General features: G+C 41.4%; 1 protein-coding gene across 16 annotated transcripts in view; it reads right to left on the bottom strand.

The window, feature by feature from the left end:
• The window catches only part of RBFOX1 (RNA binding fox-1 homolog 1), a 1,459,388-nt gene that overhangs the window by 762,156 nt on the left and 670,466 nt on the right, over positions 1-26,766 (bottom strand). Inside the window, exon 1 of one of the 16 annotated variants that reach the window (XM_028706109.2) lies at positions 7,098-7,558. The exons of 13 other annotated variants lie outside the window; for them this stretch is intronic. In XM_028706109.2, coding sequence (XP_028561942.1) covers positions 7,098-7,142 — 45 coding nt within the window. In that variant the 5' untranslated portion in view covers positions 7,143-7,558. Of the gene's footprint in view, positions 1-6,649; positions 6,869-7,097; positions 7,559-26,766 lie in introns of those variants that run through there. 2 more of the 16 variants (XM_028706103.2, XM_028706115.2) reach the window with 2 other exon arrangements.

Here is a 26,766-nt window from a genome sequence, read left to right on the forward strand (position 1 = left end):
GCTTAAGTATTTTTTTGTTCCTCATAATCATAGGTCTCTGCTTACATATCACAAGATGAACAAGCTTTATAGCAATTTGAGTTTGCACTGATGAAGCTTCTGGCACTTGATAGCTGAGCCAGTGGGAAGATGCAGAATGGCCATGAACATTCTTATAGTTCAAGAACAAAGTTGTTCAGCATGCTAGCTTTTCAAATTCTCCAGTCATTTTGCAGTTTCTGCAAATTTAGAATGTGTGCTTGTTATAACATCAAAATTATCCATTTATTTAAACTCAGAACTTTTTTCTTTAAAACAAGCTTGCAGCCCCTTCATTCTAATGACAAAAAATGTCACCACAAAATTCATGAATAAAATGCATGCATTAATAAGTAAGTATCAGGTAAAGTACAGCAAACAAATATGTAGGTAAAGGTAAAGGGACCCCTGACCATTAGGTCCAGTCATGGATGACTCTGGGGTTGCGGTGCTATCTCGCTTTATTGGCCGAGGGAGCCGGCATACAGCTTCCGGGTCATGTGGCCAGCATGACTAAGCTGCTTCTGGCGAACCAGAGCAGCACACGGAAACGCCGTTTACCTTCCCGCTGGAGCGGTACCTATTTATCTACTTGCACTTTGACGTGCTTTCAAACTGCTAGGTTGGCAGGAGCAGGGACCAAGCAACGGGAGCTCACCCCATTGCATGGATTCGAACCGCCAACCTTCTGATCGGCAAGTCCTAGGCTCTGTGGTTTAACCCACAGCGCCACCCGCGTCCCTGGTGTTATGGTAAAGAGAAATAATTTAGTGATCATTGTGAATTGCATGTGGATGCTAAGAATCCCAGAGAGTGAACATCAGAGAAAACACCAATGAATATTGACTATCAATGCTTTTTTATATATTTTTTTTAAAAATGCCCCCAAAGTAAGGGAACACCTATCAATTTTCAGTCCTTCACAAATCAGCGGGGATGGCCAGTATTTAATATGATAATGGGGACAGACATCAGGGATTGTATACAATTTAGCCCTACTCAGATTAGACCAAATGAAGTTAGTGTATGTGACTTAGGTGAACTCATTTCAATGAGTCTACTCAGAGTAGAACTTGGTTGGATACAACCCTAGATTTTGGCATGCACTATTACATATATATTGTTAGCATATGTCACATCCATCTATTTAGAAATAAGATTACTGCATGAAATTTACAAGAAGATCTAGGTCTTCAAAACAACAAAGATCCAACAATATTTTTGCTTATTTGTTATATCAAGGCTCAAGGGCAACCAGCATCCAATGCTTAAGAGGAAAGTAAGATTTGGTGCAAAAAGAGTAGCACAAATTCAATTTTCAGCTTATCTAAAGGTTGGGCTCTTAATGGGTACCTGACTGGAAGTTCCGCTGAAATCAACGAGGTTTATTTCCAGACAAACCTGTTTGGGAATTATGTGCCAATCACAGGGGATATAAAGTTCCAAGTTTAATATCCCCTCTGTGGACAGAGCATCTCTTAACTAGCATAACTTTTAACAATGCTATTTTGTTAATATTTATACTGAGCAAGTACGTGGAGTTATTTATAATGAGAAAGTATGCGGGTTTTTGTTTTGCTTTTGCTTATAACAAGCAAACAGTGCAAATATAAAAAGTCATCACAAACAAACAGTTGGTGCATTCATGCTAATACTTCCCTGTCTCCCTGAACCCCAAGGCACTTTAATAGAAACTGCAAAGGCAATGCAGAAAATGAAAAACAACTTGCTCAAGCACCTGACACTCTCTCTCTCTCTCTCTCTCTCTCTCTCTCTCTCTCTCTCACACACACACACACACACACACACCCCTTCCTTCCCTCCCACCCACACAAAAAATCACTTTGCATTTTTTTATGGAGCTGGGGTGGAGAGTGGAAGCATATTAAGTTCAGGCAATATAACTGAGCCTTTTGTTATTCTTAATTGCTTGAATTTACAATCTAGTTCTGCTGTATAAAAACTAGATTTTAAAAGCTGAGTCAAGTGATTTTTCTCTAAGTACTTTCACAAAGTAAGTTTCTATACTACTACACAGTAGGCTAAATTAACTATAGAGAACAATTGACCCCCCCCCCATTTATACAGAAACAATGTCTCTTCCCTAACTATCAAGAAACCTTCCTCATTGAAAGTAAAATTCATGTGCATGAAATTAGTAGTTAATTGGAAAATAAGAGAAGAGTTGTCTGCCCTTTGAAGACAACCAAAATGAAAACAAATAATGCTGTGATGTATCTTCCATTAAACCTAACTGTTAAGTAAATTAAGGATTTATTTAACTCAAATAGAACTGTACCATTTACCAAATTTCCTGTCCCATCACCCCTCCAAATGATAAATGGAGTATTTAAAAAACCAAAGCATAAAACAGTAGCCCTCTGTGTAAGCCCACAGTTTAAAGTCCCCCCCAAAAACCCCCACACACACCCCAGATCTGTTTCTAGATTGAAAAAGATATTATAAAACAAGAGACTGGAAGAGAACTTTATCATTTTTTTCACTGAGAAATTCAACTTCTCAGTGGGGAAAAAATTATAAAGTTCTCTTCCAGTCTCTTGTTTTATAATGCATCGTTAACATGAGTATTAAAACTCCAGCCAATTCAGACTTTCCTTCAAGTTAAATTGGTATGAATTGGCAATTCATAAGCAGGATGTTGAAGCTAGACATGTTCTCACAACATCCATTTCCTTTATTCAAAACGTGATGTTCAAAAATCATGGCCCCAACAAGCCAATTACTTGTCACACAAACATATTTTATGGAAATACATCAATGGCTTTAACAAGCATAATTTAGAGCATAAGAATAATGGAAACAATAGCACAGTATTTTTAAACTGTGAGGTCCTTTGTGTCACTATTGCCGGTGCCGGGAAGGGTCCTTACTATAAATACTGTAAGTTGTCCTTTATTTTATTCTAACCAGCTGATCATTTTTAAGAAAAATCTTCAACTTTAAAACTTCAACCGACACATATGAATGAGAACATGATAATCCACACCAAGAGGAACTAGGAGAACATCAAGACTAGCGCTTCACCTGAATGCTTCTGGCACCAGACTCCCAGAAGCCCCTGCAAAATAAAGCAAAAGGGAAAAGGCAGCTAACCAGATTTGGTGTAGAGTTCCTTGGCTACACCTGCACCTCTTTCATTCCCTTTGCACACATAAAAAAGCCCTGGTTGTCTCAAAGAGTTCAAAACAAATCCTTAAGTACCTAAAATCTGCCTCATTATGTGGACTTATCTCCAACATGTTTGACCAAGGATTGGTCCTAATGCAGCGATACCACACATACCCAGGCTTTAGAGAAATAATTCTGATCCACCATTCCCTCAAAAGACTAGACCATCTCTCTGCTGCCTAGCTTTCCAGTTATACATTTTCTGCTGTAGGAGATACATGTTTAATGGACACAGTTTCAGAATATTAACGACAATAACACTGTTCCACAGAAGACTTTTATGTGGGAGTAGACCCCCACTGAGTTGAACTAGACATTTCCTCAAGCACATACCCTTTAATTCATTCATTCAATTATGAAGAACATTGTCTTCAGATAAGATAAATTGTAAATTTCAAGGAAATGCTAAAATGAAAAAAAGCTTCAAAAATGGAAAGTGCCCTCTACAGTGTGTGTGTGTGTGTGTGTGTGTGTGTGTGTGTGTGTGTAAGGAAGGAGGACAAAATACGAGATGTGATTTTGAAGCTCATTCAGATTAAATGAATTAGCACCTCCCATAAGCACAATTCATTAAGGACTTAGTCAGTGAAAGGTCAGTGACTATAATTCATTGCAACCTTGTGGCTAAGAGGAGCTTGTGGGGAGCAGTATAATTTCCCACCTTCTGTTATATTGGTCAGACAACATATCTGGTCCACCAAGGCAAGAATGGCAAACATCAGGGACATTCTTCTCAAAAGTTAATGGAACCCAGAATTCCACAACTAGTGTAGCTTATCATTTTACCACCATTGTAAAAGCACCAAAATACTGTTAGTCTGCATTTATTTTGTCATGCTACAAACAGCCAAAATTGAAACCAGGAATTACTATAGCTTTTAGCTTTATTTTATTGTTTTAATTATAATTTTTAATGAGTTTCAGAACAAACAAAAAATATACAGAATAAAGCCATTGTTGTATTCAGAACATCTGTCACTCTCCCACCCAGCATCCACTGACCTTCCCTGAACCAAAGTATATTCATAGGACTTGCTTACAGCAGGAACAGACCGATTATAGTAAAGGAATTCAATGCATACACCTATCAGGCCTAAAAGAGCCAAGCAGATTTGTATTGGGTGGTTTAGAATGGGTCTATTACCACCTTGCGTATTCACATCTTCAGTAAAGGAGTACCACATCCCCACAAATGGATCTTTCTTTCTTTGACCTTTGTAATCAATGTAAGGCTTTAGGATGACAACACAGGGTAGTATAAAATGAGGTTGTTAGCGAGCATTACAAGTTTATTATTATGATGACACTTTGACTCACTGAGGAGAACTTTATATATGTTCCCACCTTTCCCATAAGTTGTTCCACCTTATCCTCACAGTTAGCCCATTGGGTAAGCTAGGCCAAAATACAGTGACTAGGCACAAAGCTGAAGCATTTGGGCCAACAGTAAACAGAACCCACGTCTCTTCCCCTAGCCTTGCCACCCCATCTCAGCTTTAACTACTTAGCCTTCATTATCAGAATACTGCTTCAACCCTATACACACTTAACAAGGAGTCAATCCCATTGAGTTGAATGGGACTTATTTCAGAGCAGACATTCATAGGATTGTGCTGTAGCTCACTTTTCCTGAAATAAACTTCTGGGGAAGTGGCAGTCCATGATGAGAGACATTTAATAGTGGTACCCTGCATGCCTCAGTCTGGCTAGGATACCCTATATCCATGAATTAAACCAAAACCAAGGACAATTACAATACTGGTTTACTATTATTGCTTACCATGGCTGTCTATAATACAATGTTACGCCTATCAAATTTCACCTTGGCTTTGATACTGTATGGTGGTGGTGGGGATCAACAAGATTACTGATGGTCTTATTTGCCAAAATAAGTATGCAAGGGAAGGCCATGACCAACCTATAAGATTCTGATCAGTAAATAGTTCACTAGCATAATTATTATTTATAGATAGAGGCATCAATGACTCAATAGCTGAATAATGTGTTTGGATAAACATGGAACTCTCTACAGGTTTCATTTCAGTACAAAAGCCAACATAGCAGGTAATAACTCCCTGGTCTGACATTTAGGAAATAAAGATCCAGTTGCTCATCCTCAGAAGAATATGTCACTTTTTGGAAAACAAACAAAACAATGCTTAAACAGGAAAAAAAGTGTGGCTGTCAAAGAACACATTTTTTGCAGTAACAAACAGTGCTAAAATGAACAGAAAGGCGTCATGCATGCCAACCCAGCTCAAAGTACTTCATACTTCTCAGCAATTCATTTTAATAATGGGAGGGTTTTCCTCACTCTGTGGGAAATGGCTGCACTACCACAGCTAATTCAAAGCTTATAAAACGCATATACTGTATTCTTTTTCGCATGGAGATTTTTTTAAAAAACAACAACAACAACAAACCTCTTTTGATAACACACCGTTATCTTTCACAATGCTTTGAATGGTAATTTTAAAAGAAAGATGGTCCACTTCACAGAGCAAGAATCATTTAATACACAGCATTGGGAGGAGAATTTGAAACATAGTTTAGACAATTTACGTAATATCAAAGTACTGCAGGCATTGAAAATGTCATGATTCTTATTCTTTCCGAAGTGCAAAAAAATATATACACAGCACAGACTGTATTGGTCACTACTGTGTGTGTGTGTGTGTGTGTGTGTGTGTGTGTGTTTCGGAAAATAGTATTATATATTCACACACATACATTCTATCAAACAAAATAGCATCAAATAGCATGCAGTCAACACCGTATTATTGCATCGAGTAGCATACAGGCAATGGTACATCATCTCTATAAGGTATAAATAGTTCAGGTTAATTATTTTGAATCAGAGTACAGCTGCAATTGATTTCTGCTGCATATCAAACATAAGCATTTAGATCACCAAAATAACAACAAATCACCAATGGCCGAACTATGAAAATGATTTTCTCCCCCACCAATTTAAAGTAACAAATGTTATTGGCGACAAGTGTCCTTGCGCTGACATGCCTAAGCCTATCACTTTAAAGCCCAGCACTTTAAACTTTTCAAAATGTAGATCTAAGAACCCAATGATCCAACCATATAATTAAAATAATAATAATATGAAGTTGTTTGCATTCAAAGCAGAAGGAGCCACGCAAAAAGAGAAGGAAGTACTGTGTCTATGAATAACTGTTAGTTTCCACACGTAGTCCAGTGGAAACAGAAGTCAGGCATCTTCTCTAAGGATAAAGTTCAGGCAAACTTCAGTCAGAACCAGGGAAGGTACGCTTTACCCACCCACCCGCTTCTCATTACTTTCTCCAGCACCTGAGTGCATGGACTGAAAGCCGTCCCTTCTTCAGCCACTGAAAATCTGCAAAACACCTGCTCAGCTAAACAGAAGCACACGCGTTTTGGAAAGCTTGCAGCACATGCACATTCTCAATACCTTTTTCCTAATGTGAAGAAGCCCATCGGTACGCTTGCCGATATTGCTTCTGTGTTCCTTTATTCCCCGAGATGTTCTAAAAAAGAGAGAAGAAAAGCCTTCCCTCTCACACACAGAATCCCTCTCTAGTCTAATCACATAGCTAAGAAGCCAAACGCAGACACACAAAACATCCTCTGCATTAATGTTTGGCACGCCACTGTAAGGCAGCTACAGAACAACAGCAGCCTAACATGCCCATGTGTGCATCTCCCCCCCCCCTGTCCCCATCTCCAAAGACGCACACACCTCCACACCAAGCCACCTCCGCCAGCGTGTTCCATGCCTACACTTTCCAACGTTTGCTAGGGATGCCTTTATGATCTGTGCGCGACCCCCACCCCCACCCCCGGAGGTCTCCTGCTTCCCCTCTTCAAATTGTTTGAGAAATCCTCCTTCCCTCCCTTACCTGAAGGGCATCTCCCACGACTGCAATTAACTGCCAAGATCTCATCGTCGGCTGCAAAGCGCCTCTTCTTTCCTCGCCGGGAGAGCACCGGAGAAGTAAGGGGAACCAGCAAACGGCCCCCACGTGCCAGCAATATCAATGAATACAGACATCTGTCGGGCTCACTGCACGCTTGCTGCCTGCCTGCCTTCTTGCTCTCGCCTCTCCCTCCCTCCCGTTTGCCTTCGCAATGTTCGCATCAGGTGTTTCTAAGATGTACCTCTGCGGCTCCAGGAAAGACTCCAAACAACAAGGAAAAACAAAGGGGGGGGGGGAATGGGGCGAATGCACACAGAGAAATGAAAGGGTCACCAGAGCGAGGCCCAAACCAAGGTTGCTCTGGCTAATCTTCTCTCCTATGCCCCCTTCACCATGTTTTAAATGTTTGCTAGAATTGTGCACCCCATCATTAGATTGTTCCCCCCTTCAGCTGTGTGTGTGTGTGTGTGTGTGTGTGTGTGTGTGCGCCTCCCTCTGCACGTGTCCCTTCCTTGTTCTTCCAAGCATTAAATACCTACCACATGACAGAATAGGGCACCTTGCACAGTCTTCCCTGCCTTGCACTTGACAACCAATTCTAACTCAGGAGCAGTGAAATATCTGGAGGCAGGATGTAAGCACTCCCAATTATTTATGCCATGTCTGCATTACTCACATAGCATTTATGGGACAGCCTGAGTAGCTCCTGTTACACTAACCTGTATCATACATTATATTCTTTATGCAGAGATGTGTCTGTATTGAAGCAATATCCCCCCATTACTGAGGTACAGTAAAAAGACGGAAAAAAGGAGGGGAGAAAAACACACCTACATTCTGCATGACTCCTCCTCTGTGTGAGTGTAGGTGTCCATGCAAAGCCCATGTGGCATTATTTATTTACTTTGCAGTACAGCATGAAGAATCCAAAGTGCTTGTTCATGTCTGATTTTTTTAGCTAAGACTAAGAGCAATACTAACTGAACAGGAGGCAAGCAGGCAGGCAGGCAGAAAGTTAAAACAGGTTTAATCCAAGAAACTACTTAAATTGCATTATATGTTTTGTGTGTAGGAATACAATAAATGGCTTCAAAATTGATTCAGAGTTTTGTGTGTGCGTGCACACAGACAGAAGTAAGTCCCATTGAGGATAGTGTGGCTTATATTCCCAGTTAAGTGTCTACAGGATTTCAGGTTTTCACATGCAAACACTCATGCACACCATCACTTCATTGTAAAAGTATGTGGGTGTGCTTCCTCCCCAAAAGGTGTGGGGTGAGAAACACATGGCAGTTTAAAGACAAAGCAGAGGAGAGGACAAAATAGCTCTATTGCAAACTGACAAACAGATCAGGGCATCTTAGGCCGGCATTACAAACAATTATCCATTTATTATCCTGCTTCAATGTGCAAAAGCAAGGTTTCTAGTTTAGGTGGATGCTTTTTAATAGGGTTCTTCCCCCAAACCTATCTCAGGCAGAGCTAAACAGACACAATAAATTGCAAAACCTAATTTTAATTGCTACAAAACAGCTCTCACTATGACATTTATAGCTCAGTGCATAACATGCCAGTAACAACACAAGTTTGGTGGAGTTTTAGCAAGTGTTCTCAAGACGAAGTGTGTAGCTCTGATCACCTTATTAGTGCAGTTGGTAGCCTTAGCAATTTTCATAATGTAATAATCATTTATATTGATGAAGCACACACACACACTTAGCATTTGTATCTATCAATTAGGAAAATCAGGTGAAGGAAGGACTTCACACTTACACAGAACAATGGGAAACTAAAGCTTTGATGGAATATGTAAGGAGTGCTATTTTCAGATTGTTTGTGACAGGGATGACTTTACAATCTCATTATTTAAATGACCATTTACATTGAATGTGAAGCATACAGAGCACACCAGCACAATCAGTTTGGTTTGTGGGATACCCGTTCCCCATAAAACAATTAGATGTCTAAAGACTACTGCAGCATTTTAAGACTCATGGTTCATTTTTATTTTTCCACTGCAACATGGAATTGACTTTTATTTCTTTATGTCTTGTATGTATGAGGTAAAGAAGCTACAAATATGGTTGTCAGATAAACAGTGTAAACCATAAATCAGTTTAAGTTTAGTTCAATTAATAACCTTTCATTATATTGTAATGTTATACTTGCTATATATTGTTGTTTTACTATTGCTCTCAGTTTGTTGTAAACCACTGTTGGCTGTATTAAGAGGCACTGATTGATGGATACAGTGGGTGTTCAAATTCTAGTGATATGTTGGGGGAAGCTCTAAGTGTAAAGGCCAGCCAACTCTTCAAACTGGATAAAACATCCTCAGAGAATAAGACTGTCACCAGGATCCTCAAAACTCAAGGTGGACCTTAGAGTCTCAGGTGCAAAGAAGGACTCCTGAAAAAGCAGCAGTACACACTGAAGTTAGGAAGAATCAACATACAGTGGCTGGGAGGGGGGAGCTCCAGGAGACCAGCACATAGGATACTCCAATGATGGAACAAGTTGATTCTGTGAACCTAGTTGCATGTGTTATCTAGAATTAGGAATTGTCATCTATAGCCTCCAGATGTTGTTGGAGTACAATTGTCTTCTCCACTCATTTACCAGCTGAGCAGCTTCCTTGTTGACTCACAGACTAGAAATCTGAGGCACACAATTTCAATGAGAAATGCCATAGCTCAGTGGCAGAACATCTGCTTTCCATGCACTGAGTTGTGTGAGAGCTGAGCTGAAAACAGGCTGCAGGCTGAGAATCAGCTTAATTAGGCTGGATGCAAAGCTTTGACGATGGAAGAAGCAAGATCTTTCGGGGTGTTACTGCTGCGAGCTCCTCCATCTTAGGCTCAGGGTGTATATATGTGTAAATAAACCATATATCCTAAAGACACCACAGTCTCCACTGTCCCTCATTCCAAGGAAACTAAATCCTGGGTAAGTGTTCATAACCCCTGGAATCTTTCAGTGCTCAGAGATTGGGGTAGTGTGTAACAATTTTATGTTTTTGTGTGGATATGAGATGGCAACCTCCTTCACTGGAGGTTTTTAAGCAGGGGTTTGATGCCCATCTGTCATGGATGCTATAGATAAGATCCCTGCATTGCAGGGGGTTGGACTAGATGACTCTTGGTGCCCCTTCCAAATCTATGATTCTATGGTTGTCATACACTGGGGGATTTACTACAGCAAATGCACAGATTGGCCAGGCCTTAGACTTCCTTCCTCAAGATACTGGATGTTAGCAGGGCTTATTCAAAGATGAAATAAGTCCCAAAGCTTTAAACATTCCAAAGAATCATTAGGATGCAGCAGCAGCCCTTTTTGTGGCACAGTAATAAGAAATATAGTAGAATCAACCCTAGTTAACCATGTTGGTGGCTATCAGGTAATAAGACTAATAACATGATTAGGGGAAACAGAGTTGTGTTCGAAGAGGATATAATATTATACAGAAGCAATGGGGTGTTTTTTGTTTTTGTTTTGAAAAGCCCACAAACATTAGCATAAGGCGGTGTGGAGGTGTTTCCATAACCAAGAGTGGAAGAGAAAAGTTTACAACTTTGTAATTTTGTTTGGTAGGGGGGTGGCGGCGGGAATGATGCAGGGAGACATGATAGAAGTGTATGCAACTCTGCAGGGTATGGACAAAGTAGATAGAGGAGATACAGTGGTGGTACCTCAGGTTAAGAACTTAATTTGTTCTGGAGGTCCGTTCTTAACCTGAAACTGTTCTTAACCTGAGGTACCACTTTAGCTAATGGGGCCTCCCGCTGCTGCCGCGCCGCCGGAGCACGATTTCTGTTCTCATCCTGAAGCAAAGTTCTTAACCTGAGGTACTATTTCTGGGTTGGCGGAGTCTGTAACCTGAAGCGTCTGTAACCAGAGATACCACTGTATTCCCCTACCTCTCTCTCTTAATAACAGAACTTGAATCCATTCAATGAACTTGAATGTTGGAAGATTCAGGACAGGCAAAAGTTCATACTGAACTATGAAATTTAATACCACAAGATGTAATGATGGCCACCAGCTTAGATGGCTTCAAAAAGAGGGTTGGATAAATTCATGGAGAGTAAGGCTATCAGTATCCTCAATGCCTATATTCTATCTACACGATCTACGGCAGCATTCCTCTGAATTACTAGCTGCTGGGGATCACAGCTGGGAAGTTCACTGCTGCTGCACTCTGGTCCTGCTTACTTGTTTCCTGTTGGGGTATCTGGTTGGCCAATGTGAGAAAAGGATGCTGGACCAGATGGGGTCCTTAGCTGTTACATTCTTCTGTTCTTAATCCTAGCCTTGTTGCCAGGTGAAGAGTCGTGTGTGTGTGTGTGTGTGTGTGTGTGTGTGTGTGTGTGTGTGAATCCTTTTTCACAGGAGATGGCATTGATGATGAAGCTAGAGAGCTAGCAAGGCACTGGTACTCCAGTTTGGAGACAGGGTCAAGGATAAGTCAGGGAGGGGTTCTTCTGAGCTTCTTGAAGACTCAGCTGGAAAAGGTGGTGGTGGGGAAATAGCTAGTTAGTGTTAGGATTTTTTTTGTCTGCCTTAGGCTCAACTGAGCTAGGGATCTGTTCCACCACACTAAGGAAGGAGCACTGAAATGATACTTCCATTTTAAAACAACAACACAGCAACCAGAATATCTAAGGGACTGCCTTGCCCACTATGCCCCTGCCCAACAACTGTGCTCTTCAGATAAGGGATTAGATGAGATGCTGGGAATTGGGAGCCAATGTGCATTGCCTTGAGCTCCTTGGAGAAAAAGGTGGGATATAAATGCAATAGATATAAATAAATAAAATCATTTTGATAACTACTTTTATCTGCCCCTAAGTAAAATTTTTAATAATTTGAGTTGGAATGATTTGAGTTGATTTGCTGACTGACACTGTGATGCTTTGAGTTGGTTAGGAATCTTACACATCTGCAGATTGTTCGGACTCATGTGCAGTATCAGAATGCACAGAGTGACATGTGCATTCCATGCATTAAATGGCCGCCTAAACAGAAAACAGCTTCCCTTTGAGAAAAGGAAATAGGAGCATCAATTAGCAATGCATTTACAGAACAAACACATGGGGGCCCTCTATGCCTGGAGGATTAGGACTGAATGATTCCGGTCTACACTCCGCCTAATGATCCAACAATATGATAGGAGGCAAGCCTATTAAAGTAGATTCTGTTGCAAACGTTATCGTGATTTATGGGAAACATACTCTGGCTTATTCTGAAGCAGATTACAGTTGGCGTGTGTGGGTCTGGGGGAGATGATTGACTTATGACAGAGCAATTCAATCATGCATCGTTTTGTAGAATGGCACTTATGAACTGAGGCAGATCTGTGTTTTGGGAATGCAATATTTTAAAGTGGTACTTTTGTGTGCGTCTGTCATTGTACTGATGTTTTTGTGTTTTTTTGTGTGTGTGTCTGTTGTTGTTTTGCAAAGCACCTTGAAATCATTAGTATAAGGTGGCATAAAACAGTTAAAAATTAATTACCATATTTTTCAGTGTATAACACGCCCCATGTATAAGATGCCCCCTATTTTGGGGGACTCCTAATTAAGAAAATGGGGAGGATTGCCCAGAGTTGTTGAGCTATTTTTTGGAGGGGATTGCCATCAGTTTTGCAGCTTTTTTTGGGGGGTGCCTAAAATCACTCACCCATCTGAACAATGCTGACAATAGCAAGCGCCGCCGAAGCCACCAATCATCGGCCCACTTGCCACTGAAAATCGCCTGCTCGCAGCAGGAGCCAATCGCTAGTCCACCCTCTGCAATATCCGTGCATAAGATGACCCAATTTTTTCACATTATTTTTAAATTTAAAAAGCTCATCTTATACACAGAAAAGTACGGTAATTAAAATAAACACATAGTCATAAAATAGCTCATGGTCATGCTGTCCAGATTTATGCGGATTGTCAATCAAGAATGACAAATCCTTTCTGGTCACATCCACAGCATACATGGTTTTCCGCAACAAGATTCCTAGAAACTGTAGTTTATTAAGGGTGCCAGGAATTGTAGCTCTGAGAAGAGTAAACTACCATTGCCATAATTTTTGCAGGCAGAACCAAAGACTCCTGGGACTATTTATCGGAAGATCCCATAACAGCCCTATGTTAGAGCCCCATAGAAGATCTGTTTTAACTGGTGGAAAGGATAGAGAGAATTTAGCTCACCTTTATGTTTCAGGCTCAGCCTTAAGTTTCCTGCTTATACATTTGTATCCTGAGCTATCCAAGTAAGCCAGGGTGATATTTTATCATTTCAAGGACTCTGAAGTAAAAGCATTGAAACATGCAGTCCCCCACCCAAAAACACACTGCACAAAAACTCAAGGCCTATTTGGTGGTTCCTGCTTTGGGTACAACATCACAGGGATTTCAAGGGGAATGTAAGAGTTTCAACAGAACTGATAATATGCCTCATGGGAGTCTCTTGCTTTTTCTGCTCGAACATTTCAAGGGGAATTTGGAGGTTGCTATTGGTGAGAGGATCTCAGGAATTTCAAGGGGGGAAGATAAATGAGTTGCGATAAGTTGAGCAGAATTTCTTGAGCAGCGCATGAAGGACGCATCCCATAATGCTAGTTAGACTGCATTCAGCAAGATATTTGATTTCCACAGAACTATTAACTGTGGGCAGGATTTTAGCCCAAAGTATTATAAACATTTATCCATTTCCTCATTGCCACTTTTGAACATATGTTCCTTTACAATTTTACAGCCAGATTTGATTTTTATTTTATTTTTTACACTCAGAAGTAAAATAAGCAAGTATAGGCAATAGTTTCAGAGCAGTGTAGTTTTATGATTTTCTTGCGGAGGGGAGGTAGCCTCCTGATTCATGGGGTCCTGGACCTAGCAAGGGTTAAAATCTAATTGCAGATTCCATTGTTGAACTAATCAGGCAAGTTCCTTTGTGAAAGAATGGCCATAGTTGCCATCTATGGACCACCAGAGTGTGTGAGAGGTGAGAGTAGGCTGAAGGCAGAAGTTAGGAGTCAGAGCCATGCTTGCTTTGTTTTTGATTCCAAGCCTGTGACTATGTGATACGGAAGGAACAGGGGGGGGGGTACCCATCCTTCCCTACCGCTCCCTGAAGGGGTCCGAGGCGATGGCCCCTGCAGTGCCCAGCCGGCCTCGAACCCTCAGCCCCCGCACCATTGCATAGGCACCACACTGTACCCCTGCCTTGTAAATAAAAGGCTCTCTTTCCTGTCTTCACGCGGGCGGAATAAGCCCCATCTTTCCTATGCCTTTCTCTCGCCCTATTCCTAACGTGAGTCTGGAAAGCATTGAAACCTTTAGAAATTGATATAAAATCAACCACAACTCCGATTTTCTCCATCCTGGTGACATTCAACTCAGTTGCCTCTGGACTCCATGTTGCTACCCCTACCTCCATAATCTTCAAGACGACAAGTCACGTACACAGGAACTTCTTAATCCTGTCAGACCGTCCTGCCTAACCCTTCCTCCGGGCAATACCAGGTGGCAGACGCTGCATATCACTGTCCCATTGTCCTGCCACCACCGGTACTCAAGAAATGTTTATTTATGTATATCCCTCACTCTGCACATTCCCCCCTCCCTTGTCTTAAATGTTAATCAGTGTAACCCCACCTCTCTGTAAACATATTCATGACGTGTGTAATATATTCATGATGTAATCCATGAAACCCAACCTTCCCAAAATGTATTCATGACGTTTCGTGCACTGTATTCTGGGACTTGGAGGGAACTTTTAAAAGTCTATGTCGCCCCATTCTCGGGGTTCAATCTCGCCTTGAACCTGTTGCGCAATAAACTTGGATCTTCTACAGTTTGCTCCTGCGTCCGGCTGAGCTCATTTTCTTCCGCAGGGACCCACGGACTTAGTCCGATGAGCTGGGTGGCAGAGCAGCCTCGCACCCAGATTTTGCCGTAACAGTTGGCGCCGCAACGTGGGGCTTGCGGTTCTCCCGAGCTGCTGACTGGGGGCCCCGAAATCTTCAGCCGGCTCCGGGCCATTTTGCCTGGGAAGACCCTTTTGGACCCCCAGCCATCTCCCGGGCGGTAATCGAAAGCCCTAGGAGTTCAGCCGGGGAGCAAAAGAGGGATCCAGCCGGCTTATTCATCGATCCCGGGATCATCATAGAAGACGCGTGAGTATAAGGAAAAGGAAAAATCCAGTGCACTGGTGGGAAGGGGGTGGAAGTCTCCTGGCAACTGAATTCTCTGCCCTCCTCTCTATCGCTCCTTCTCGCCTGTCTCTTGGTCCAAGTGGTGAGAGAGACCGTGGACCGCTGCTCAACCCGAAAGGGGGGTTCTGAGCTCTATCTCTTTTCCTTAAATCTCCAGCCAGCCGCACCAATTGGGAGCCCGAAAGTAAGACGGAGAGACCCGACTTGAAAGATAGCCGACTCTCCGCAACGGGCATCCCAGTTGAAAGCAAGGGGTTGGAGCTCTTTTTCCGATCTTCCCGAGCGTCCTTCCTAGGGGGCAGGAAGTGGTCTTGCTTTCTATCCCAATCCCAGCCGCACTGGTCGGAGCCACGTAACACGTGTATCGTGCGTGAGCCCGCTTCCAAAAGCAAGGGGGATTTTCAGTTCGAAGTTCTATCCAGGGATCACCCGATCTGGCACCGCACGGCGCGGGCGTCCAGTAGGGCCCCTTTTCCTGAGATTGTGACGATAGATAAGGAGGTTGCCAGGAGGGATAGCCCATGAGGAATTGGGCGGGATCGGCAGAGTGGAAAGGGACCCCAGGTTATTGATTAAGGAAATCGGAAGGAAATATGAAATACCGGATAGCTAGAGCTCTTTAAAAACTCTCTCAGAAAGTTGCCAAGCGACTGATGACCCCTCTTTTCCTATAAATCCTCATGTTAAGTATACCAATCTCCTAGACCTACCAATCCTCACCGACCCCTTCTCTTTCCCTCTTTCTGTCTAGACACGCGTGAAACATAAAGGGGTACCCCGTCAACCAAGCGTTGTGAGCCCTACCAGTTTGATTAACTGGTGGTGTGTTTGAAGAGGCAAGGAGGCTCATAAAACCATGTGGGACCTTCCTACTAATTTCACTTAATGAAGCCAAAGGTAGTGGCCCAACTCCTTGCAATAACCAACTAAAGGATGAGAATATATATGTTTACATGTTGTCTGTTATGTGTGCTGTCTGTTAATACATATATGAGAATATGTATGTTTACATGTTGTCTGTTATGTGTGTTGTCTGTTCCTTCTGTCTCTGGCAGACTGCCTTTCTTAAGTGTGCATAGTTTAAACTGCAAGCTTGCTTCAAAAGTTAAATCTAAGGAAGCCATGCTGGATCTTAGCAGTCCTAAATAAGACAAGATGAGAATGAAGTGTGCAAATGTTTACCCCACCTCTTGCTTTGCCCCAACTTTTGAGATCGTGAGTCTACCGTCTTATTTTGGAAGGTGCTGATAACCAAATGTTTCTGCTGCAAAAGCCTAGTTGAGCCAACTGCTCTCTCAAGCTAAAATGCAGTGTATGTACTTCATTAAGCATATGCCTATGAAGGTATGGTGTTCCTTCTAAGAAAATTATGTGAGTCCAGTTTTAACTTTGATTTGGTTGGACAGAAGAGTTATTGTAAAGCTCCTGATATCAGTCTCTATAAGACGTCCTGGCCTCTTTTCTTAGAAAATGCCCCCCTTGTTTCATTCTGTCTCTTTCAGGTTTTTTCCCTTCTCCTTCTTATTCTGTGCCAGGTAAATTTACTCCCGAGTAAGCTTCCTTTAAAGGAAACTGCAAAGGTGGGGGGGCATAGATTAGGCTTACTATTCCTCTGCAAGTTCAGGAAAATTGTTCACTCTTGTATTCCTTTAAATCAAATCTATGGCTGTTTAAACTATGCTTTATAAGAGATCCTCTCCCTATCTTAGGAAAAATGTTCACTTCAGTCTTTAAAGATAATTTATCTAGGAACTTTCACTCTTTAGTCTAAGGAAGTAAACTCTCACTCAAACTAGTTGGGTACTTTTATTTTCCTCTTCCTTAGTACATGATAGGCGCATGGTTTGTGATAGGCGCATGGCTTGTGATCTCTTCCCCAGTTGTGTCTGTGTACATAAGTATGTGTGTGTTTCTGGTAGTACAAATCTTGCTATGAACCCTGTATTTTAGGGTTGGACTAGATGACCCCAGGTCCCTTTCAACTTTCCCAATTTGTGGCTGATGAGTTGAAATTCAGCCCAGATTTGCTCTTTGTTTTTTTAAAAGGTGTGAGGTGAAGCCATGATGTTTGAAGCAGAACTGGTGATATCAGGCATTTAAGTGATTACAGTGTTTATCGTTTTGTCTATTATTTACAAAAATCAGACTTAAAAGTCCACTCAAAGTTTAAGCACATACAAATGAATAATCAAGTAGAATTAGCCTTGACCAATCCTGTAAATAAAGGGCAGGAGAAAAATTTGTCTGCGAATGGTAAGGCTGAACTGACTGAGAATGTTTAAAATCCTATGAATTCTGACTGGCCATTTTTACTCATAAATAAGAGAGCGGTTGATTGTTCCGCGAATGACCAGATAAAATGACCAATAATGATAGCCCTTTCCTGTACATAAAGGAAGCAGTCCCTTTGCTTGGGCTGAAATTGCTAGCTTTGGTGAATACTTGAATTGCTGAGTTTCTCTTTTTTGCTTTAAAATCTAACCCTATTTTTTAAATCTACTCCTTACCCTTCATTTCCTTTATTCAAATGGTAATTTTGCCAAAAGATGCAACATTTCAATAGTATAAAAGGTTTGCTGAGACATGAACTCCACACATGCACAGAGACTAGATCAGCAAAAAAAAAAAAAAAAAAAAAAAAAAAAAAAAAGGATAGGAAAAGAAATGAGAGAGAGAGAGAGAGAGGAAGGAGGGGGAACTGTGGGGGGGGAGGAGGTTTTTTTTTTTATGTAAAACTTGGAACCATTGAGAGAAATCACCCTTAATGTGTCCCAAGTTTGAAATCTTAACATGCCAAATTCTTTTCACAGGTAAATATCAAAGAATTCCACCCCTCAATGGGATTAAAATCACAGACTTTGTTTGTCTGCATTTTAGGAACAGCATTTCCTGACAGGCTTCTCACATGAAATAATTTTTCCTTTTAACAGGATATGTGAACCCCGATAACAAAGTGTTTGTCCCCTTTTTTCCTCCCACAGCGACTTTCTTTCTATTCCGTGAAACAAGCCTGAATCTCTTTGTGGCTTTGACACTTTTAAAATTACAAATAATCTGTTTTCCATTTATTTAATCCGTTTTTCCATGATGTCTATGAAGTTAATCGAAGCACAACCAAACATTGTTTGTGGAATGGTATTTGTTTACCTTTTGCCTGAGCATTTCTTATTAATTCTATCATTTTGGCTAGTGCAAGGTACTTGCACAATTTTAAATTAAGTTTCCCCCCATTGTTTTCCCAATTTTTTCAGTCCAGTAGTAATCCGTGTGGTTTTGATAATATCTTTGTATTATTTAATAATAATTCTTTTCTAAGTCTGATGTCTCTGTGTCAAGTCTGGTTTCATCTGACTGGTAATCTAATTTTTTTTTTCTTCCCTTTTTTTTTACCTTTGTATTTTTACAGTTCTCTTTCTAGACTAACCGTGTTTTAAGTCCCCAAAACCCTGCCCCCTTACAGGATATCACTTATACAGATGTGCAATGATGAAAAGCGGCAACAACCCCTCCCTCAACTCAAGCGGCAACAACCCCTCCCTCAACTCGGTTCTTCGCGATCACAAGACCTGCACAACAGACGCCAGAGTGCCCACAGCTATCTCTTTCAAAGGATGTAGACTGACGGGGAAGAGTTGAATAGCGAGGACATTTTTTCACTTGAACCTCAAGCCTCGGTGCTCCAGGGATTCAAAAGATACATGCGTAAAGGATCACAATTATGTCAATATGCAAATGATATTTAATTAGTTGGTTTTGTGTATTATGTGTTATTATGTAGGAATGTTGAAGTGTGTCTGATTATGTGTTATCTCCACAAAAGAAAAATTTCTGTGTAATGTAACATACATAACTATGAACAGCAGAAGGATATGGCTTACACCCCAAGTCTTCATGGAGGACTCCCATATATTACAATGCTTTCCCATATATTACAATGCTTTCCAATAGAGCAGACTATACTTAGATCAAGTCAACTGATGATCATATTTCCTTGTCCCACCTGGCACTCTGAAGAGTGCCAACCTTCCCTACCCATTTATTTATGCATTCAATGTTTTTCTATATATGAAGTTCCCAGATTTTACTATTTCTTTCTTTCTGTTCCAGAAAACTATTTCAAATCTTTTCTATGATTTCCCTGCATCTCTTGCAGATTCAGTACTGTCTTCAAGTAGCAATTGTTCTGCATTTATTTACTTATTAATCTTGGTTTTCATCTATAGCTGCGAAATTAATCTACCACAACCAAGTATTATTATCGGAACCATATTTTATCAGATAGATTTGAAGCAACACTCCTTATTATTATTTGAGATGTTTTAATTAGGATGCCAGATGAAATTGGGTGTAGATCATGTCCCAAATTTTATTTATTTATTTGAGGACACGACTACCATACGTAATATTATTATTGGTAACAAGAAAATTGTATATGCCTTGATGTAGCAAGAATGGTCCCTTATAGAGTTAAATTGACTCATTTGGACAAATGCCCCTTAAGAATGGCTTTGGTTTTAACATATTGGTTTTGAAAAGTTGAGAACCACGGGGCAAGATAAATTCAAATTGGACTCTACTGGAATTGGGCACGTGTATCCAGGCTGCAACTAGCTTTTGGTCCTTTAAGAGCAAGTGGACAATTTTCCAGGAGTGCGAGACCAGAGCCTGCAATAATGAAAAAACCCATAGAAAGACCAAGGCGAAGACATATCCCTCATGATGTGTCCGAGCCTGTGCCAGCTATGGTGGGTGCCAGGCGACATGGTTAAATGAAAGCCCTGAGGGGATTCAGCAGGATGTGTTACTGTACCACTATGCCGGTGTGAGACCATAGAAGAGCTAGCTTGGCACCTGAAAACACAAAAACGGTGGGGCTAAAAAGCAAACTGCATTTTTTCAGTCAGTAGTGGACCTTCCTGCTAAATGTAAAGCATACACCACTATTGAAAGTGTTTGAAAGAGCTAGGGTGCCACAAGTAATTTTATTCGTCCGTGTTGTTCCCTCTTTTGCTGCCCACTATTCCCACTCACAGGGCACCCCTACATTCACCGAGATTTAGGGTGCGGAGAAAAGATTTGCAAGTTCTTGCAGAACTTTAATGCAAATCTATCTCCGAATGGGGGACTGATACGGAAGGAACAGGGGGGGGGGTACCCATCCTTCCCTACCGCTCCCTGAAGGGGTCCGAGGCGATGGCCCCTGCAGTGCCCAGCCGGCCTCGAACCCTCAGCCCCCGCACCATTGCATAGGCACCACACTGTACCCCTGCCTTGTAAATAAAAGGCTCTCTTTCCTGTCTTCACGCGGGCGGAATAAGCCCCATCTTTCCTATGCCTTTCTCTCGCCCTATTCCTAACGTGAGTCTGGAAAGCATTGAAACCTTTAGAAATTGATATAAAATCAACCACAACTCCGATTTTCTCCATCCTGGTGACATTCAACTCAGTTGCCTCTGGACTCCATGTTGCTACCCCTACCTCCATAATCTTCAAGACGACAAGTCACGTACACAGGAACTTCTTAATCCTGTCAGACCGTCCTGCCTAACCCTTCCTCCGGGCAATACCAGGTGGCAGACGCTGCATATCACTGTCCCATTGTCCTGCCACCACCGGTACTCAAGAAATGTTTATTTATGTATATCCCTCACTCTGCACATTCCCCCCTCCCTTGTCTTAAATGTTAATCAGTGTAACCCCACCTCTCTGTAAACATATTCATGACGTGTGTAATATATTCATGATGTAATCCATGAAACCCAACCTTCCCAAAATGTATTCATGACGTTTCGTGCACTGTATTCTGGGACTTGGAGGGAACTTTTAAAAGTCTATGTCGCCCCATTCTCGGGGTTCAATCTCGCCTTGAACCTGTTGCGCAATAAACTTGGATCTTCTACAGTTTGCTCCTGCGTCCGGCTGAGCTCATTTTCTTCCACAGGGACCCACGGACTTAGTCCGATGAGCTGGGTGGCAGAGCAGCCTCGCACCCAGATTTTGCCGTAACACTATGGGAAAAGCAAAACCTTTTGGTGTGCTAAAGCTGAAAGCCTTTCCATCTTAGGCTCGGGTTGTGTATATGTTTAAATAAGGCATATATCTGCTGCCCTCATTCCAAGGAAACTGAACCCCATGTAACTGCCTGGAACTCCTGGAATTTCTCACTGCTCAGAGATTGGGGTGGTGTTCAAAACTACGTTGTTTTGAGTTTAGTTTGCCCAAATGTGTAGGGAGCAGCCCTTATCATCTTAATTGTACTTTAAACTGAAATCAGTGCAAAAATAGATGAACAGATTCTTAACAATTGTGCAGCCAAGTTCCCTCTCCCCCCTTGAAAATGGATGTCGCAAATATAATAAAATATAACCTGTGTAGTATTTAAGAGCAATGTTCTTTAACAATACATTCACAGTCAGCTCATACAGCATCTGTAAATGCAATTACTGTCAGCTGATCAGAAGTCTTCACATCTGCATTGTAGCTAGTGACTTATTGCTGCTTACAACAAACAAACAAGCAAAGTACCAAAACCTAATTAAGATGCTAATCAATGTTGAATGTTTAGACTGCTTTCATGTCAGTTGCAATGAAACATAGAGTTATAGCAGCTCACGGAAACAGTACTGAAGCAATTTTAAAATACAAATAAGCAACTAAACACAAGGCACACCTGGGTTCTTTTGACCTCATATGTCTTCTATGAAACTAACAAGTTGCCTACATACCCCCTCTGCATGCTTCAAGGTTTTAAGAATGAGAGCCCTGCTGGATCAAATAAAAGGCCTATTGGTTCAGCGCTCAGCAAGAAATAAGTGCAATAGCCCTCTCCTGGTTTTGTTTCCCAGCAGCTAGTTTGCAGAGTACCAGCACTTCTGATCCTCAATGTAATATACAGCACACCTGTAATGTTAGGGAATCCACATTTTATGTGTGTTCTATTTCATCCAGGTCTGGAGGAGTCCCAGTTCAGGTTTTACACAAAGGTTTGGAGACCATGCTCTCAAGGCTTTGAGTTTGTTCTAGATCAAGTGTTTTGGTCACTATCCTTTGTGCAAAGAGCAGGATAATCCATTATGACTAGCAGCCATGGATAGCCTTATCCTCCATTAATTTGTTAAAATCCCGTTTTAAAGCTGTCAAGTTGGTGGCCGTCAACAAATCTTGTGGAAGCTAATTTCATAGTATAACTATGCACCATGTGAAGAAGTACAGTTGTATCTCGGGTTAAGAACTTAATTCGTTCTGGAGGTCCGTTCTTAACCTGAAACTGTTCTTAACCTGAAGCACCACTTTAGCTAATGGGGCCTCTTGCTGCCACTGCGCCACTGCTGCACGATTTCTGTTCTCATTCTGAAGCAAAGTTCTTAACTCAAGGTACTATTTCTGGGTCAGCGGAGTCTGTAACCTGAAGCGTCTGTAACCTGAAGCGTCTGTAACCTGAGGTACCACTGTACTTGCTTTTGCCAGTCCCAGATCTCTCAACACTGACCTTTTCTAGGTGACCCCTGGTTTTAGAATTATGAGGGAGAAGAAACTTCCCCCTAAAAGCTTCCTACACACCATGCTTAATTTTATACATTTCTTGTCATGTCCCTGCCCCATTACTCATTGTTGTTGTTTTTCTCACTCCAAAGTCCTCAGTTTTCTTATAGGGAGTTCCCTTTTTTTCACCTTTTTCACCTCTCTGGAAATGAGGATTATTTCTGAAATTTAGCAACCAGGCATTGTTCACTTAATTGTCCCTCTCCAGAAGCTCATTGCTACTCTCATAGAACTTCAGAGGCTTCACAATAAAAAGCTTACTACTGGAGAAGCTATACCAATTCTTCTTCCACAAGTATTTTTCTTCAATATGCCTTCAGCATATATGCTTTAGAATGATGTTTTATATTTAATAAGTAGTAATGCCATTCCCCGCCCCGAAAATACATGCTAAGCTTACTGGCATGTAACTTCCTGCACTCCTGGACCCCTCTTTTTGGTACTATATTGGCCACCTCCAGTACTCATGTATGGAGGCCAATCTTAGATACAAGTTACATATTACAGTATTGTTTTCCATTGCTGGGCATACCTAACTTTCCTCAGGGCATGATGTAGCAATGGGGAAATTAGGAGAGGCCAGCAAACTTTGAATTCTTATCCCAGCGTTCCTTACAACACCACTGCGAGGCCAGCCAAGTATTGTTATTATCCACACAATGCAGAGAGGAGGCTGCAGTTGAGCAATAATGGTTTTACACAGGCCATGTAGTGGGTTTATGACAAATGTGAGATAAAGATTTACAAGTCAAGCTTTGTTTAATTGTAATGCCCATCCATGGTTTAGCAGTAGTACACTAACGACACCCAAGCTCTCACAATCCCTCCTTTCCTTGCATGTTCTGATACCCTCCCTGACTTCTCATTTCATGACAAATCCATAGCTTGAAATTAAATAAGAACGGGGGAAACTACAGTTGGTTAAAAATAATAATAATGATCAAGAACTGGAAACACATTCTGGCTGTGGTTTTCAATTCTACTCTGCAAGCATTAAATATCCCCAGTTTACTCAGTTTGGTTCTAAAGCCAAACCATATTTTGCAGTGAAATAGGAAACTAAGGAGGACATCAGGAAATTAGGAAGGTTTGAAGATAACACACTAAACAGAATGGCATGGTTTGTTATGGTGTTCAAATAGCCCCCAGAATCTAACCCGCTGTTTTAAACGAATATGTTTTCACATGTGTTGGATCACCTAGCATTATGAATCAAATACAGATAAACTGGTTAACAGTTCTGTGCTGGGTTGCAGTTCTACAAATGTTATCAGATTAATGCTTTCAACGTTTATATATTTTTCCATGGCAAAGAACCAATTCTTTTTGTTGTTGTTGTTGTTACTTTAGTTAATATTTGCTGGCTTCAGAAGTATGCAATAAGGTGAATCTCCGCATCTAATACACGAATCAGGCCTGGGTCAATAATAAGGCAGATAAATTAGAAGATGAGCACAGTAGGTTTAGTGCTATAAATTGTTGACACTGAAGTTTCATTTAACTATCTAGATAGCAATGTTCCCTGCACTCAATATTTCTGCTGTAAATCACGAGCAAAGATTGTTCATTGTTTAGGAAATGTGAAAGGTTTGTTATTGTGTAGTCAAAGCAATTATGTCGGGTAAGACTTACTACAGATTAAAGAGGACAGGTCAAGGAATTTTTTTAAAAAATGCAGCCATGCATTACCTATCAGCATATGTATACTTGTAATACTAGTGAAACAGAGGGGTAATTGAGCAACACATTTTTTCCTGACTTGTTCCTGTATTTTTCATTCTTTGATTTTGCCTTTTAGTTTGTCCTAGCTTGGTTTTAGGGACGCGGCTGGTGCTGTGGGTTAAACCACAGAGCCTAGGACTTGCCGATCAGAAGGTCGGTGGTTCGAATCCCCGCAACGGGGTGAGCTCCCGTTGCTCGGTCCCAGCTCCTGCCAACCTAGCAGTTCGAAAGCACATCAAAGTGCAAGTAGATAAATAGGTACCGCTCCTGCGGGAAGGTAAAGGGTATTTCCGTGCACTGCTTTGGTTCACCAGAAGCGGCTTAGTCATGCTGGCCACATGACCCGGAAGCTGTACACCAGCTCCCTTGGCCAATAAAGCGAGATGAGCACCGCAACCCCAGAGTCAGCCACGACTGGACCTAATGGTCAGGGGTCCCTTTACCCTTTACCTTTAGCTTGGTTTTGCCTCAGTCTTTGGTTCTGACCACTAGCTTGTCTCATAGCCCCTGGTTCCCAGTTCCTGACTCACCTCGGGTTGCTACAGACTTAACAAATGGGGCTGTATGTATGGGATGCATAGGGACCAGTGCTTTTCTTCTAGAAAAAAAGGTGCCAGTACTCACCATGAAGTTATTGCAACCATTGCCATATTTTTCACTAGTGCTCTTCTTCTAGAAAAAAGGTGCCAGTACTGACTACCCTTGAGTACCTCCAGAAAAAAAAAAGCACTGGTAGGGAAACACTTGTTGCCTCTTCCCTCAACATTCCCACATGAACTGGCCCACCCCAGGGATGGTGGACTGCAGGTCCATGACAAATAGGTGCCCCTAACCTTCTCCATCTGGCCCTCAGGAGGACTCTCATCAGGCACTGACCCTTACTGACCCTGCTTTGCAGTGTCTTTGAGTGCTTTTGTCCCGCTGGAATGTGTTAATCGAACTCCCAGAATGCTAGAACTCATGGACATCCAATGATGTTTAATGATGATGGACAATTCAGGACAGCCAAAACAAAGTATTTTTCCATGCAGTGCAGAGTTAAACTATGGATTTCACTTGCACAGGAGGCAGTGATGGCCATCAACTTCGATGGTTTTAAAAGAGATCTTTAACTTCAGACCTGACCTTTCCTTACCTGCCCAAACTGAATGCCAATCAACCAAATAAAATAAAGTAAAAGATTCTCTACAGCATGAAGGAGGAGAAAGCAGGGAATCCCAAGAGATAATTAGGGGCTCCCCCAAAGTTCTTACTCAGCCCACAAAGGGTGATCAGGTGAAGCCCATATTTTAGTGGAAGTGAAGGTGGGTGCTGCAAAGGTAAACAAGAGGGATGACTGGGGTGGAACTGCCCTAAATAGGAGACTACCTTGCCCGCTCTTATCGGTCCTAAGAAATGAAAGAAATTAGTGCAGTTTTGAAATGAGTGGTTAAGATCTGTGCAGTTTCGAATGGTTTGGTCCACCATCTTGGTTCAAAAGATTGTCCAATTGTGTTTAAACATGGACGAAAACCTGCTCCTTAATCCTTTTAAAATTAAAAACTTTATTATTAAGTTAAAATAACACTTCACTAAGAAATATATAATAAAATAACAAAAAAGAGAGAAAACTATACAAAACAAAAAACTGGGTTCATAGCCATTCATTACTACATAAAATAAAGCACATTCTCAAGAGATTGCACAGTAAATTAGATGTTTCGACAAAAACCAACCTGATACAGAGAGTCTACAAAACAAGTGTTATGAATACCAAATAAAGCCATATTTCATCAGGACTTGCCATTACTGTGATTGACTTGTCATATGAATAACAAATGTCCTCAAATGGAGGCAAAATCCATAAGTTTAGCTGCACTCCAAGATACCCTTAATTTATGTGTTAATTTTTCAGCAATAAGGATAAACATTACTTTATTAAACCAAATATTAAATAAAAACTCAGACACCCTCCAGCCATGCTCCTAGATGCCAGAAACTACTGTGCAAAATATGGTTGCGGTGTCTTAAGAAGTGTGCAAATGCATAGTGAACTAACCACCTTCCAAAACATGTAGTAGGTGGAGATTGTCTGGATAATCATGGTTATTTATGGTGCCCATGTGAAAAGAGAAGCCTGTTCAGAAACAGAGGGGAAATTGTGGGAGCCTGGCATAGCCACAGAGCGAACTACTTCAGAAG

Source organism: Podarcis muralis, chromosome 14 (genome assembly GCF_964188315.1).
Source record: "Podarcis muralis chromosome 14, rPodMur119.hap1.1, whole genome shotgun sequence".
Taxonomy (NCBI): domain Eukaryota; kingdom Metazoa; phylum Chordata; class Lepidosauria; order Squamata; family Lacertidae; genus Podarcis; species Podarcis muralis.